The sequence below is a fragment of the Oncorhynchus gorbuscha genome, linkage group LG12 (genome assembly GCF_021184085.1).
Source record: "Oncorhynchus gorbuscha isolate QuinsamMale2020 ecotype Even-year linkage group LG12, OgorEven_v1.0, whole genome shotgun sequence".
Taxonomy (NCBI): Eukaryota; Metazoa; Chordata; class Actinopteri; order Salmoniformes; family Salmonidae; genus Oncorhynchus; species Oncorhynchus gorbuscha.
Window position 1 is genome coordinate 68,670,713 of NC_060184.1, and position 14,223 is coordinate 68,684,935.

The 14,223-nt window shown below is 42.7% G+C and overlaps 3 protein-coding genes across 3 annotated transcripts; 2 read left to right on the top strand and 1 right to left on the bottom strand.

Annotated features, from left to right (window-relative positions):
• The first annotated feature begins 247 nt into the window (after positions 1 to 247).
• On the top strand, positions 248 to 2,466 carry si:ch211-140b10.6 (protein POLR1D-like). Its single transcript, XM_046290840.1, has 3 exons — positions 248 to 409; positions 1,377 to 1,451; positions 1,724 to 2,466. The coding sequence occupies exons 1-3, from the start codon at positions 384 to 386 to the stop codon at positions 2,142 to 2,144; spliced, it is 522 nt and encodes a 173-aa protein (XP_046146796.1). The 5' UTR covers positions 248 to 383; the 3' UTR covers positions 2,145 to 2,466.
• Positions 2,467 to 6,659: 4,193 nt separating this feature from the next.
• On the top strand, positions 6,660 to 12,096 carry pdx1 (pancreatic and duodenal homeobox 1). The gene is made up of 3 exons (XM_046290963.1): positions 6,660 to 7,878; positions 11,515 to 11,876; positions 11,977 to 12,096. The coding sequence occupies exons 1-3, from the start codon at positions 7,488 to 7,490 to the stop codon at positions 12,094 to 12,096; spliced, it is 873 nt and encodes a 290-aa protein (XP_046146919.1). The 5' UTR covers positions 6,660 to 7,487.
• Positions 12,097 to 12,688: 592 nt separating this feature from the next.
• Positions 12,689 to 13,933, bottom strand: urad (ureidoimidazoline (2-oxo-4-hydroxy-4-carboxy-5-) decarboxylase). The gene is made up of 2 exons (XM_046292793.1): positions 13,710 to 13,933; positions 12,689 to 13,299 (listed from the first exon to the last, which is right to left on the bottom strand). Exons 1-2 carry the CDS (start codon positions 13,882 to 13,884, stop codon positions 12,950 to 12,952), a joined length of 525 nt encoding a protein of 174 aa, XP_046148749.1. The 5' UTR covers positions 13,885 to 13,933; the 3' UTR covers positions 12,689 to 12,949.
• Positions 13,934 to 14,223: the final 290 nt, after the last annotated feature.

A 14,223-nucleotide genomic window follows, 5' to 3' on the forward strand; every position in this document is an offset into this window, starting at 1 on the left:
TTCTCCAGCAGTCAGTCAATGAGAAGGGGGCAGGGTCTCGTGCTGTCAATCCCAAAATTACATTAGAGGCTTCATTTTATGCCTGTTCGAAACTAACTACTGAAAAGTATCTTTGACCATTTTATTTTCAATATTAGACAAAATACATACTGTTTTACAACATTGAAACATAATTTGTTTGTTGTTAAGCAATGCTATCTGTTTTTTACGTATAAAATTTGATATTACGTAAGACACTGCTAAGGACAGTAGTCGTGCGGGGTCCCTGCCGGAAGGCCCCCATGGTGGAGAAGTAAACATACATATTCAGAAATAAACATTAGCTAGCATTGGCAGTATTGATTTGAAATATCTTTTGATTATTTTACATTGATCATTACACTATGGCAGATGATGGCGAATTGGAGAAGTATGTTATAATCTATCCTATTATCAGACTGGTATTCCTTGCTTGATGTGAATTTCTGGGGTGTTTTGAAGGGGGAGCTAACGTTAGCCAAGGAACGTCAGCTAGTAGCGTTAGTCAAGTACATTTTACATTTACATTTAAGTCATTTAGCAGACGCTCTTATCCAGAGCGACTTACAAGTAGCTAGGTCAATGTGATTTATTATGCTATTAAAATAGCTAGTTAATTGTTCACCAGCTTAGCTACTAGGTAGCTTGCTATGCGTGTCAATGATTAGCTAGCTATGTTTCAATTATTTGTTGCATGACTATCTAGATAACTCACATAGAGACTGAATTGTTGTCGAGATTCAGTAGGGTACTGTATGCTAGCTTAACAAGTTGAGGATATTTTTGAGTCACAGCTGCTGGAAAGTGTGTGTGTGCGCGCGCGCGTGTGTATGTGTGTGATTCTGTATTTCCTGTGCACACTTGTCTGGGATCCATGGTCAAAGGGCAGCTGTAACAGTTGATCCATGGTCAAAGGGCAGCTGTAACAGTTGATCCATGGTCAAAGGCCAGCTGTAACAGTTGATCCATGGTCAAAGGGCAGCTGTAACAGTTGATCCATGGTCAAAGGGCAGCTGTAACAGTTGATCCATGGTCAAAGGGCAGCTGTAACAGTTGATCCATGGTCAAAGGGCAGCTGTAACAGTTGATCCATGGTCAAAGGGCAGCTGTAACAGTTGTTCCCACTGACTCAGCAGATCAACCCAGGACACACATGACATGTGCCTCTAGCTCTGTGACTGACTATCTTAGACTGGCATAGTGCCTTCTCTCTCTGCTTTTTATCCTGCTGTTTTCCTTCACTTTTATTCTCTTTGTCTCTTTCTCTATTCTTCCTTTTTCCTCCTATTTATATGTTAATTAATATCTCCCTCTCTTGCACCCTAAACTCTCTCTGTCACTCTCCATGTGCCATGTAGACGTGCAGTGGAGGAGCTGCTGAAGGAGACCAGTAGGGCTCGGGTGCGAGCAGAAACTATGGGTCCAGCAGGCTGGTGAGCAGCATACGTTAGTAAAGGATCTGCTAAACCATCTGTTATGGGTGTTTGGCTTTCAATGTAGAATGTTTTTATTTTTTATTTATTTTACCTTTATTTAACCAGGTAGGCAAGTTGAGAACAAGTTCTCATTTACAATTGCGACCTGGCAATGTACTTGACACATGGCAAGGTGTGACAGACCAAGACGGATGCATATCAAAGACAATGGCTCATATTGAAGGCCTTGCTGGATTTGAAATGTTAATTTTGGTTCAACTGTCTTCCAGGATGAAATGTCCACTGCGTAGCACCAACAAGCGTTTCCTGCTCAACACACTGCGCACCACCATCCCACAGCGCCGCCCTGCTGGCCATTCAGGAGAACAGACATCAGAGTGTAGGAGGCGCAGCAGGACCCCATCCACAGACCACAGAGACAGTCACAGACGACACAGGGACGAAGACAGTCATAGGGACAGCAGAGAACATAGTCTCAAAGATGGATACAAAAGAGACAAAGAGAGCAACACGTGCCACAGAGACGGCTACAAATACAGAGGGGTTGGAGACGATGACAGATACAGACATAGAGACAAGAAACACCGGGATAAAAGTGTCCCTGGTCACAAAACACACAGTCCCCATTCTAAAGAACACTCCCCATCTGAAGTCCCTTCCTCTTGTAGAGACCGCTCTCTCCGCCGATAGTAGCTCCTCCTCCTCATCAGACCACGCCCATTTCAGGGCCAGTTCTCACTCCATAGGCCACACCTGTCAACCAAACCAGCACCTGTCAAAGACACTCCCAGTGGGAGGACCCACATGTGACGTCATAACCTTGTAGCGAGTGCTGTAACGGCATTACCAGAGGAGGTTTTCTCCCTCGAAGACATACATAACCATTGAATGACTGGAAAGACATAACCATTGAATGACTGGAAAGAATGTATTGTCTGAGAATGTGAGAAAGATTGGGGTTGCTGTTGTCAGTTTGTGACAAGCATAACTGATTAAATTGCATTTGTTTCTACTGATCTTTTAACTGGAGGTCGTGTCTTTTCTATTCTTATTCTCAATTTTGACACACTTATTCCCATCTTGCACTCAGCTCTGTTATTTCATTGTGAATCTTGCTGGTACGATCTGTAAACTGACATGATCAAATCAAATTTTATTAGTCACATGTGCCGAATTCAACAGGTGTAGCCCTTACAGTGAAATGCTTACTTACAAGCCCCTAACTAACAGTGCAGTTTCAAAAAATATGGATAAGAGTAAATAAAAGTAACAAGTAATTAAAGAGCAGCAGTAAAAAATAACAAAATGCACAGGGGGAGCTGTCTCAGCCTCCAGCAAGAGGTAAAATATATAGTGAAAACAATAGTGGTCCTAAAACAGATCCTTGAGGAACACCGAAATTTAGGCCATAAGACTCCTGAACAGGTAACCAGTGGTTACCCGGACTATTTGCATCGTGTGCCTCCTCCTCCCAACCCCTCTTTTACACTGCTGCTACTCTCTGTTTATCTCATATGCATAGTCACTTTAACTATACATTCATGTACATACTACCTCAATTGGCCCGACCAACTAGTGCTTCCGCACATTGGCTAACCCGGGCTATCTGCATTGTGTCCCACCACCCCCGCCAACCCCTCTTTTCACACTTCTGCAACTCTCTGTTCATCATATATGCACAGTCACTTTAATGATACCTACATGTACATACTACCCCAATAAGCCTGACTAACAGGTTAGCCTTATATATATAGCCTTGCGACTCTTTTTTTCAAATGTCTTTCTACTGCTGTTTTATTTCTTTACTTACCTACACACACATACCTTTTTTGGCACCATTGGTTAGAGCCTGCAAGTAAGCATTTCACTGTAAGGTTTACACAATTCAAATCAAATGTATTTATATAGCCATTCGTACATCAGCTGATATCTCAAAGTGATGTACAGAAACCCAGCCTAAAACCCCAAACAGCAAACAATGCAGGTGTTGAAGCACGCTGGCTAGGAAAAACTCCCTAGAAAGGCCGAAACCTAGAGAGGAACCAGGCTATGAGGGGTGGTCAGTCCTCTTCTGGCTGTGCCGGGTGGAGATTATAACAGAACATGGCCAAGATGTTCAAATGTTCATTTGACCAGCATGGTCAAATAATAGGTCTGGGACAGGTAGCATGTCCAGTGAACAGGTCAGGATTCCATAGCCGCAGGCAGAACAGTTGAAACTGGAGCAGCAGCACGGCCAGGTGGACTGGGGACAGCAAGGAGTCATCGTGCCAGGTAGTCCTGAGATATGGTCCTACGGCTCAGGTCCTCCGAGAGAGAGAAAGAAAGAGGGTGCCCAGGGTTGACTGTCTGGGGTTGTTTTCCACAGATGTAATGTGCCTTTTAATCCAGCAGGTGACGTGTGATATCCGCATTGACCCAGGACCTTTGACGTTCGCGTTGTAATACAGCAGAGATGTTTTTGCAGTCATGTCCCTGGCGCTATTGATGGGGGAAAAAAACATAACAAAGCCAACAAACGGGGCCTTATCCAACGTTAGAATTATAAAGCCCAGGGAGATTTGCCTGGTCCTGGTGAATATATTCTTCTCGTGTTCAAATTACTCTTCTCGTGTTAATGATTTTCCCTAAAATATAGTCTACATATAATTAGACCCACAAAATGACACTTCAAAATCCCATAATGTAGATAGTATATTTGTTGCTTAATCCTTTCGAGTTGGCATTAAGCTGATTTGCAGTCGTTATTTCACATTGTCTCTCATAGTTTGATTTATGGTGCTGTAATTTCTTCACTCAGAATAGATTTGATTTTAATTGTCGTTTGCATTTGGTCGTTACTCACTGTTGGCCATGTTTACATAAGCTATGGCTGTCGCCATGGGTAAGCACTTTTTATCGTGTCTACTCATTTTTGACATGTATATACCTGCTTCTATCAGAAACGGCTTTGTTTGTGAAAGAAAGAATATCTACTGTTTTCGTGACACTCCTCGGGTTCTGTAAAACCTGTTCTTTGAATTCCACTTGGTTTTTCTTTAATCCATTAACCAACATTTTACTTCAATAATTCTCATTTTTAATTACACAGAAATAGGATAATACAACAACAATATCTATTCCTATTAGTTCATCATGGTTGTTGTTAATTTGGAAATAAAAATAAATGTGTGTGTGTGTAGTATCAATCAAAAGTTTGGACACACCTACTCATTCAAGGGTTTATCTATATTTGTAATATTTTCTACATTGTAGAATAATAGTGAATATATTAAAACTATGAAATAACACATGGAATCATGTAGTAAAAGAAAAAGTCTAAATATATATTTTCTATTTGAGATTCTTCAAAGTAAGAACCCTTTGCCTTGACGACAGCTATGCAGACTATTGGCATTCATGTGTTATTTCATAGTTTTGATGTCTTCACTATTATTCTACAATGTAGAAAATAGTACAAATATAGATAAACCCTTGAATGAGTAGGTGTGTCCAAACTTTTGACTGGTGCTGTATATATGCTTGCTCTATTTTGGCCAGGTCGCAGTTGTAAATGAGAACTTGTTCTCAACTGGCCTACCTGGTTAAATTAAAAAATATATAAAAAATATATATACAGTATATACATATTTAATTTAACCAGAGAACTCACATTGAGATTTACATCTCCTTTTCAAGTGAGCCCTGGACAAGGTAGCGGCATACATATAGTTAAACAACAGACACAAAAACACACAAAGCAAAACAATGAATGAAAGTTAAAACAGTGCAAAGTGCATAACTGATCTTAAAAGAGCAGCTTTAAAAACGTGCATTCAGTGGTCAGCGGTCCTCAATTATCATTTTAGACCCATTGTTGATGAGTTATTAGGCAATACTAATTACCCCTATTACTTTAGATGTTTTTATGTGATTGACAATTTCCATGAATTGAGAAAGACCTTGTTTGAGCAATAATTTAATTTAAGATTAAATGAATTAATCATGTTGCTCGCTAGGCGCTCATGGGGGGTAACCCAGGGACTATATGAGGCAACATCAGTATGAACAGCATGGCCATTCACTAAAGCATTATTGTATCTCTCCTCACAGCACTCCGTTCCATCTGGGTCCATAACCTGTACTGCACTCTATACGGCTATGGCCCCTCTCGATTGCCTACAGACGTTTTATTGCGGTTCATATTAAGAGTCCTTAAAGGCTTTTTATTTGCAAACCTGTTTGTGAATCATTGCATTTGGGTTCAGCAACGCCGCATTAACTTTCACTTAAAACCATTACGCAAATTTCAATGCCATGGATAAGGGGTCTAAATAGCGTTTTACGCAGTCACGCTTCATAAACTCCGTTGTGCGTTTTCAGTGTAGCGGGGCAATACACGCGGTTAACAGTTTCCTTCCTCGTTCAAACGACGAGCAAATATAAACACCATTAAGCGACAATACATGGACTGATTTGTATGGAATTGGTTTACTTGAACTTTATAGCAGGTGCTGAGTGCCCCATTAAGATACTGGAGAAAGAGCCATAATCTCTCTTGAAGAACTCAGTGCTGCCATAGGCCTATTCGTTTCTGTGTGCGTTTGACTGGTCATTTTAGACATCACGTCAACTGTCATGTCTAAAATGCAGATAAAGCCTATGTAAGCACAATGGCCAAAATAGAAAAACAATGTAAACGTTATATATATATATATATATATATGTATTTCACATTTCTTATCTCATGTATGCTAATGGTTATTATCGATGGCCTGCAAGGCCAGCTGAAAGAAATGCTAGTGCTTTATAACATTACAGTTATAACATGGTAATACATTTGATATTTTAATAAGTCGTGGGCCTTAGCTGCTGTCTGGCACTCAGTTGCTGCGTAAATGTGCTCGCCCGCCTGGAGAGACGTGTATTTCCTCGCACCACGCGCGCTAATTGAGTGCTGCTCCTCACTCCATGCTAATTGGTTTACACCTTGGCTCTCCTCTTTACTTTACCGTGAAGAGTGTTGTTTAATGGAGCGAGCACCTGTCTGCCTAATGTCCAGCAAACACAGAGGAAGAGTGGCGGTGGGAGACACGAGCTCTGCTGCTGTTTGTTATGAACCAGAGGAGATCCGTTAAATGGTGTTAAATGAGCCATTGCCTATAATGGGCTGGATTTAAAAAGTGGCAAGTTCGGCCACTTTTAAGAGAACACTAAAAGGTATCCAACCAGGAGAGGGTTCGGCCAGGACTTGGTCTTTGATCCCCCTCACATCTCATTGCCAAGTTTCCAAGACAACCGCCGCTGCAAGTTGCTTATCACCAGGGTCAGCCGATGAGACTAGGCTATTAGGCCTATACATCTGGTTATCGATTTCCCCCTCTATCAGTCGCCTATTGATAAGAGAACTAGGTTCATCTAAATGTTCAATGGCTGACATTGTTCTACGGCAGTGAAATCTACATTCAGGCTTCACGAGCGCACTGCATTCCCATCGTTTCTTCTTCTTTTCCATCAAGAGAGCCAAAGCAGTGATGATACTGACATTGTGGAGGCACTTTCTGCTTGCGTTTCTCTTCGTGCTTTTTCTCTGCGGGCCGCAATCTCTCTGATTAGTTCGATGGCATTAGCCCCTGTCCGCTCGCAGCGATAGGACCCGCAGATTCCGCTGCTCACCTGTATATCGCTGCATTAGGACCAACTTGCGGCAGGTGGGTCTCAGATATCCGCCGTCAAACAGTGGAGTGTTTGCCGAGAGCATTGATTTGTGCACGGTCAATTCTGTTCAATTATTGTCGCTCCGCGGGGCAGAGAATACAGACACGAATAGAAACTAAGGTGACGACTTCTCAGTTTTGTGTAATCAGTGAAACCAATGGCTTAGGTGCAGCACGGTCACGTGGTGGCGGTGACACACCTGCGTAGGGCCTATAGCGGCGACAGATGCACGAGCAGCACAGGTAGAGCAGAGCACAAGGTTCCACGCAGCAAAGGCAATAGGGCGCATGTACATGTGTGCACACACCCGTTGGATAGCCTTGGCCCTTGGCAGTCATGAATCGAGAAGAGCACTACTATTCCCCCGCGCAGCTGTTCAAAGACCCCTGCCCCTACCAGAGACCCCACAGCGAGGACTTCAGCCACAGCCCTCCGCCCTGCCTCTACATGGGCCGGCAGGCTCAGTCCGTCTATTCCTCGCCTTCCGTCGGAGGGCTAGACCAGGCAAGTCTCCCTGATATTGCTCCGTACAGTATGCCCATGCGAGAGGACCCAGGTGTGCCGCAGCTCCACCACCCCCAGGCGCCCCAGCAGACTATCCAACCGGGGGGTTACGGAGACCCGGGGGAGCTGGCTCTGTGTGCCGATAGGAACAGATACCACCTGCCTTTCCCCTGGATGAAAAGCACCAAGTCTCACGTGCAAACCTGGAAGGGACAGTGGGCAGGTAACTCACTGCAGTCACCTTGGCAATTTTCGTATAATTCTCGTTGCTGTAGGGCTGCAAAGAAAGCTATTCATCTAGGCCTCTCAAGGAATCTACCCACACATTTATAGGAATTTTGCTGACCGTTCTTTTGCAGTAGGCCTATCTAAATATATTCGTTTGATACTGTATAAATAGCCTACAAGTGGATAATCTATTTGATTAAAATACAATATTTCAACAAAAGTATTTATGTAATAGTTAATTGAACATTCAGGAGTTTTCTTTTGCCAATAGCCATGGAGTGAATGTTATACATTTACATTTAAGTCATTTAGCAGACGCTCTTATCCAGAGCGACTTACAAATTGGTGCAGACATAAAAGTGAACATTGAGTGTAATTCAAAAGCTATTTAACTCACACAATCAACTGTCGTGTATAGAGCATGAGTTGCCGCTGCTTTATGTGTAGGCTAATGCCACTGATGTGAACAGTGAAAACGATCAGACGTTCATCGTGATAAATGTTCATGAAGTCGGAATATAGACTGAGTCTTTTGTTCATGTATACGAATTTAAATTACATCATGATGTCTAGAATATATTTCGAGGGTGGGTGTCAGTTTACCTTGTCAATCAATCTGTAAAGGACCTAGGTTCCCTCATACAGGCCAAACTGTTTTGTATGCCTCTGAAGGTGTGCCTCCTGTCTCAAGTACCAAGTTGAGATATACTTCAAATATGTGAAAATTTCAGTTGTGATCATTTCTTTGTTAATGATTTCCTAATGGCAGTTATTATCCATATAGGCCTTAGTGAAAAATGCTGCGTAGTATATATTACAATAACCTTCATTATATCAATATTTTTAGACATATCAAATATATTAAAGTGTATATCATTAAGGTGGAGTCTTCATGAATCGTAGCAAAATAACGAGTCAACTCTTCCTCCTAAAAGTATTTTCTCTTGCGGCCATTTTAAGTGAACTTGGTTCAGCGGGTAAATGGGAACTCGATTGAGCCTTTTTTTCTCTAACCTAAAATATCTCAATACGTTTTCAAGCCCCTTCCACAATTAAAGGAAATATAAAGTAGTGTATGTTACTCAGCGCCTAACTTGGGCAGGCGTCCACCGGAGCTGAGGACCGGCACCTTCAATCTTCTACTGCTTGATCTCTTGCTCCTCTTATATAATATTAGCTCAAAAGTATTGTGGAGCACCTGCACCTTACTATACACAGTACCAGAACCCAAAATGACCACCGGCACCTATTTCAGTCCAGGTGAGGCACTGATGTTACTTAAATACATTGATGGTAACAAGATGTGGAAAGGTTAGAGCAGAGCACACGGTTCTTCTCAATTATTTCGTAGGCCTATAGACAATTATTCTCTCAACTCAACCTTCCTCAAAAACAATAACACAAATATGGTTTGTAATTAATAGGACAATTAGGATACAAATGTGTTAAATATGACTTAATTGGGCTATATGTTTTATTGTTTATTCCCGTGGCTTTAGAAAATTGTGTAACTTTACACACGATACACTTTTTGGCAAATAATTTCGATAAAAGCTTATTTCAGTTAAAATATCTTCCTCATTAGACAAACGCAACCAGGGCAAAAATAAGCTTACTCTAAAACGAATAATTTAGCAGTTCAACTATTGAATAGAATATATTTGATACGCTTATATATTCTTATTTATTTAACTAGGCAAGTCAGTTAAGAACAAATTCTTATTTTCAATGACGGCCTAGGAACAGTGGGTTAACTGCCTGTTCAGGGGCAGAACGACAGATTTTGTACCTTGTCAGCTCGGGGATTTGAACTTGCAAACTTTCGGTTACTAGTCCAATGCTCTAACCACTAGGCTACCCTGCCGCCCCAAGTCAAAGTCAAAGACCAATAAAAAAGTTTAACAGTGCCACTAATTTCATCATTCAAAACACAAATTAATTGTAGTGGTGATACAGGAAAAACTATGGCTGTTCTTTTACCATGTGGGCCTACCTTCATTTTTTATAAAAGTCATTACGTTAAATTAACGGACTGTCTGTAAATTGCCTTGTTCATCCAGGCTTTGTGTTTGTTTTAGTTAACAGTTCAAGTTAGCGAAACTTTTCAGGTGAAATTACTATAGAATAATAGCCTTACATGTGAAAAGAGATTAGTTTATAAGCCACAAGATGTTCAAATATTGTACACTTTTGTCAACGAACAAAACCCACATAAATCGTGTCACAGAGCCTGGAGCGGTGGGTGCGGAGTCAAACGCAGAGAGCAGAGGATACTGGGGAAACCGGACTTTATTTCGGTTTCCAAAGCGAACGCCCAAAACAGGCAAAATAATCACAAAAATGTCCAACCCAACACATGGCACAAACGGACAGGAACAATACACGCACAGCCTCGACCAACAGAAAACAGGCGGGCCTATTTATTTATTTATTATTTCGCCTTTATTTAACCAGGTAGGCTAGTTGAGAACAAGTTCTCATTTGCAACTGCGACCTGGCCAAGATAAAGCATAGCAGTGTGAACAGACAACACAGAGTTACACATGGAGTAAACAATTAACAAGTCAATAACACAGTAGAAAAAAATAGTCTATATACATTGTGTGCAAAAGGCATGAGGAGGTAGGCGAATAATTACAATTTAGCAGATTAGCACTGGAGTGATAAATGATCAGATGGTCATGTTCAGGTAGAGATATTGGTGTGCAAAAGAGCAGAAAAGTAAATAAATATAAACAGTATGGGGATGAGGTAGGTAAAATTGGGTGGGCTATTTACCGATAGACTATGTACAGCTGCAGCGATCGGTTAGCTGCTCAGATAGCAGATGTTTGAAGTTGGTGAGGGAGATAAAAGTCTCCAACTTCAGCGATTTTTGCAATTCGTTCCAGTCACAGGCAGCCTAACATGCGTAAATAGTCCAGAATCAAAAACAAAATAATAGACAGGTGCAACCAATAAGACAAAACAAACAGAAAAGGAAAAAGGGATCGGTGGCAGCTAGTAGACCGGCGACGATGACCGCCGAGCGCCGCCCGAACAGGCAGGGGTGCCACCTTCAGTGGGAGTCGTGACAAATCGAAATGTTACTGTTCTTTTTTTATATAGTCCTAACCATTTCCCCTCCATTTGATTGACCCATTTGTGAGTCTTTGTTATAGAATATGCAGTAATGTGAAATTCAGTGTGCTGTGACCCAGGCAGAATTGTTCTGCACAGAATACATGACACCTCACATAGTCAATTTCCAGTATTCAGTATCTGTTGCTATAGTTGCATTGACAGCTGTGAGGTTTACCTGTCATCTGATCTAGCCTACTGTATGTGTTTTAGTTATCATCCGTTACCCAACTGTTTCTATACAGTAGATGTTCTGCATTCTTGGGTGGTCAGTGGGTGAGCTGAGTTCAGTCAGCGTGCTGTGTGCGTTTCAGCTAGACCCAATGGGTTAAAACCCACTGGTGGGTCATTGCCAATTTCATCTAGATTGTGCATTTGGGACTTTGACTGTGACAGGGTACAATGTTAAGTTAAAAACTCAAAACCCTTTCCATCTCTCCACTCCTGCTCTTTCATTGCCTCTCACTCTTTCTCTATCTTGCCCTCCCCTCCCTCCCCATCCTCCCCCCAGGCCACTACATGGAGGCAGAGGAGAACAAGCGGACAAGGACGGCCTACACGCGAGCCCAGCTCCTGGAGCTGGAGAAGGAGTTCCTATTCAACAAGTACATCAGCAGGCCGCGGCGTGTCGAGCTGGCCCTCACCCTCAGCCTCACAGAGAGACACATCAAGATCTGGTTCCAGAACCGACGGATGAAGTGGAAGAAGGAGGAGGACAAGAAGAGAGTGAGGGGGGTCGACCCCGAGCAGGACTCGTCCATCACGTCAGGGGACCTGAAGGATGAGGCTGGGCTGGGGGTCGGAGGGGCTGGGATGGGGGTCGGGGGAGCAGGGGTGGGGGTGGGGGTCGCGTTGGCAGGGGCTCCCACACCGGCACCTCTCACCACGACCACCACACCCCCCTCACCGCTACACTCCCACTCCCACTCCCACTCCCACTCCCACTCCCACTCCCACTCCCACTCCCTGTCAGGTTCGAGAGACTCGGCTTAGCCGGGCTGATATGGGTGAAAATTGGGCAGACACTGAAGAAAAGGAAGGCACTTTTCAAACAGACTCCGCTGGCATCATTCATGTTCATTGTCGGCCGTGAAAGATTGAAGAGATGTGAAGGGGGAGGACTGCAGGGGCATTGTCTGTGATGTCATCATTCTGTGACTGAACTGACCTCATGTTGGTGTTGAGGACCTGAGGGGCATGCACTGATGATGACACTGCATTGGACATATAGACCCACTTTATACTATTGCTCTGATCCCTGGGCAGTAGCACCAGCAGCTTGGAGAGACCGTGGTGATACAGACCACACAACTCTGGTGATAGCTACTTTTAAAGCAAGCTTAGTGCTTTAAAACCAATGCACTTCAGATTTCAAACTTTTCTCTGAACATTTTGGCATTATAATGTATGCAGTTTACGCACAGTACATGGTTCTGCTGTCAATATTAACAATACTGATGCATTTTCTGATAAATTGTTATATGACAAAAATGAATCACTCACACCAGTTATATAGCCTTTACATATGTGTTATATAGCCTTTACATATGTGTTATATAGCCTTTACATATGTGTTATATAGCCTTTACATATGTGTTATATAGCCTTTACATATGTGTTATATAGCCTTTACATATGTTATCATATCGTTGATGTTTAAATGATCGGCACTGTGAAGAATGTACTATATTTTGAAATCTTTATTAATTAAGCTATCATCTCAGACTTATCAAATGAAAGTTCATATTTGAAATCAGAATAAAATCAATGAAACATCTGCAGTTATTTAATTACTTTTGCTCAATTTTGGCACTTGGTACAATTAAGCACATTTAGGCACAGTTACTCCTTTACGCACAACAATGACGCAGCCATTATGATGCACTATTCAAACACATACAACTCATCAGGTAGACCACACGAAACTGTGTCATCCCGTCAGTCAGTTATAGCTTGTTGGACGTCTCCGGGACCACCAGCCCCTGCAGACGGAGGTGACAGATCTTCTTCACTTCATCGATGGCGCACGCCCTCTCAATAGTGCGCTCGTTGCGGAGACGCTCCTCTAGCTGCCGCAGGATGGTCGCCTTGTTGTTCATCCGCGCGCAGATCACGAAGGGGAAACCGAAGTGGTCCTTGTATTCCGTATTCAGCCGGGCCATGCGAGAGACCTCCGCAGTGGTCAGCGTGTCCAAACCGGCCTGGACCTGTTCCTCTCGCGACTCCCGGGTCAGAGTCCCACTTTGGAGCTCTCTACCCGTGAGGTCGGGGTGAACTCTGAGGATTCCCTCTTTACCTGTGGATAGTAGAGTTTAGATAGTCTTCTGATGCTGGAAAAACTATCGCAAATTCAATATTCATTGATTAATAGAATAGCGTGTAGTAAAATATATTTCACATCCACGTTTAAAAACCTCATAGTTTAACAATCTGTCGTTGGACTAGTAACTTAAAGGTTGCAAGTTCGAATCCCCGAGCTGACCAGGTACAAATCTGTCGTTCTGCCCTTGAACAGGCAGTTAACCCACTGTTCCTTGGCCGTCATTGAAAATAAGATTTTGTTCTTAACTGACTTGCCTAGTTAAATAAAGGTTAAAAAAATAATTAAATACAAAAACTCTCTCTCACCAGCTGAATGTAAAAAAGATATTACATTTTAAAGAACAAATAACTGCCTATGGGTTATCCATTCATCCTTGGCTATACCTGATTCGGGAAGGGCATCGATGAAGTCGTTTATACTGGCCTCCAGGTCAGCAAGGCTCGAGAAGGGACGGCGGGACCATACTGCGGCCGTTATGAGTGGACATTTCTCCACCACGTTACCGAAAACATCCACAAAGTCCTCATAAGGAAGATAATTCACTGATCCGATGTCCATATTAAACTCTACTCTCTCGTCTGCACAGACTCATTAGTAGCGGCCCCAAAACTGCCCTTCGGACAGGTCAACAGAAAAGCCCAGCATGCCAACACTGTAGGGTTATTGAACTCCGGGACAACAAGGCGCGATGACCCCTTATGCCTTCTTATGCCCAGATTTGAAGTCTTACTAGTTTATTATGCAACCCGAACCGTGGCCTGTTTGTTATATTTCAAAAGGTTTGAATTGAGATAAAGTGGTCTTTCACAGCTTTTCATTTGATGCGAGCCAAGTGAATGACACTATTGCGTCTCAGAACACCGGAACGGCAGGCGTAGCTCTTGCGACTAATGTAAC

Bases quoted from the DNA above. Each gene is read 5' to 3' on its own strand.
- pdx1 (XM_046290963.1), top strand. From the start codon at position 7,488: ATGAATCGAGAAGAGCACTACTATTCCCCCGCGCAGCTGTTCAAAGAC. The intron at 7,879-11,514 runs GTAACTCACTGC...TCCTCCCCCCAG, and splicing joins CTGGAAGGGACAGTGGGCAG to GCCACTACATGGAGGCAGAG. The intron at 11,877-11,976 runs GCACCTCTCACC...ACTCCCTGTCAG, and splicing joins TGGCAGGGGCTCCCACACCG to GTTCGAGAGACTCGGCTTAG.
- si:ch211-140b10.6 (XM_046290840.1), top strand. From the start codon at position 384: ATGGCAGATGATGGCGAATTGGAGAA. The intron at 410-1,376 runs GTATGTTATAAT...TGTGCCATGTAG, and splicing joins GATGATGGCGAATTGGAGAA to ACGTGCAGTGGAGGAGCTGC. The intron at 1,452-1,723 runs GTGAGCAGCATA...ACTGTCTTCCAG, and splicing joins ACTATGGGTCCAGCAGGCTG to GATGAAATGTCCACTGCGTA.
- urad (XM_046292793.1), bottom strand. From the start codon at position 13,884: ATGGACATCGGATCAGTGAATTATCTTCCTTATGAGGACTTTGTGGAT. The intron at 13,300-13,709 runs GTATAGCCAAGG...TACTATCCACAG, and splicing joins CGATGCCCTTCCCGAATCAG to GTAAAGAGGGAATCCTCAGA.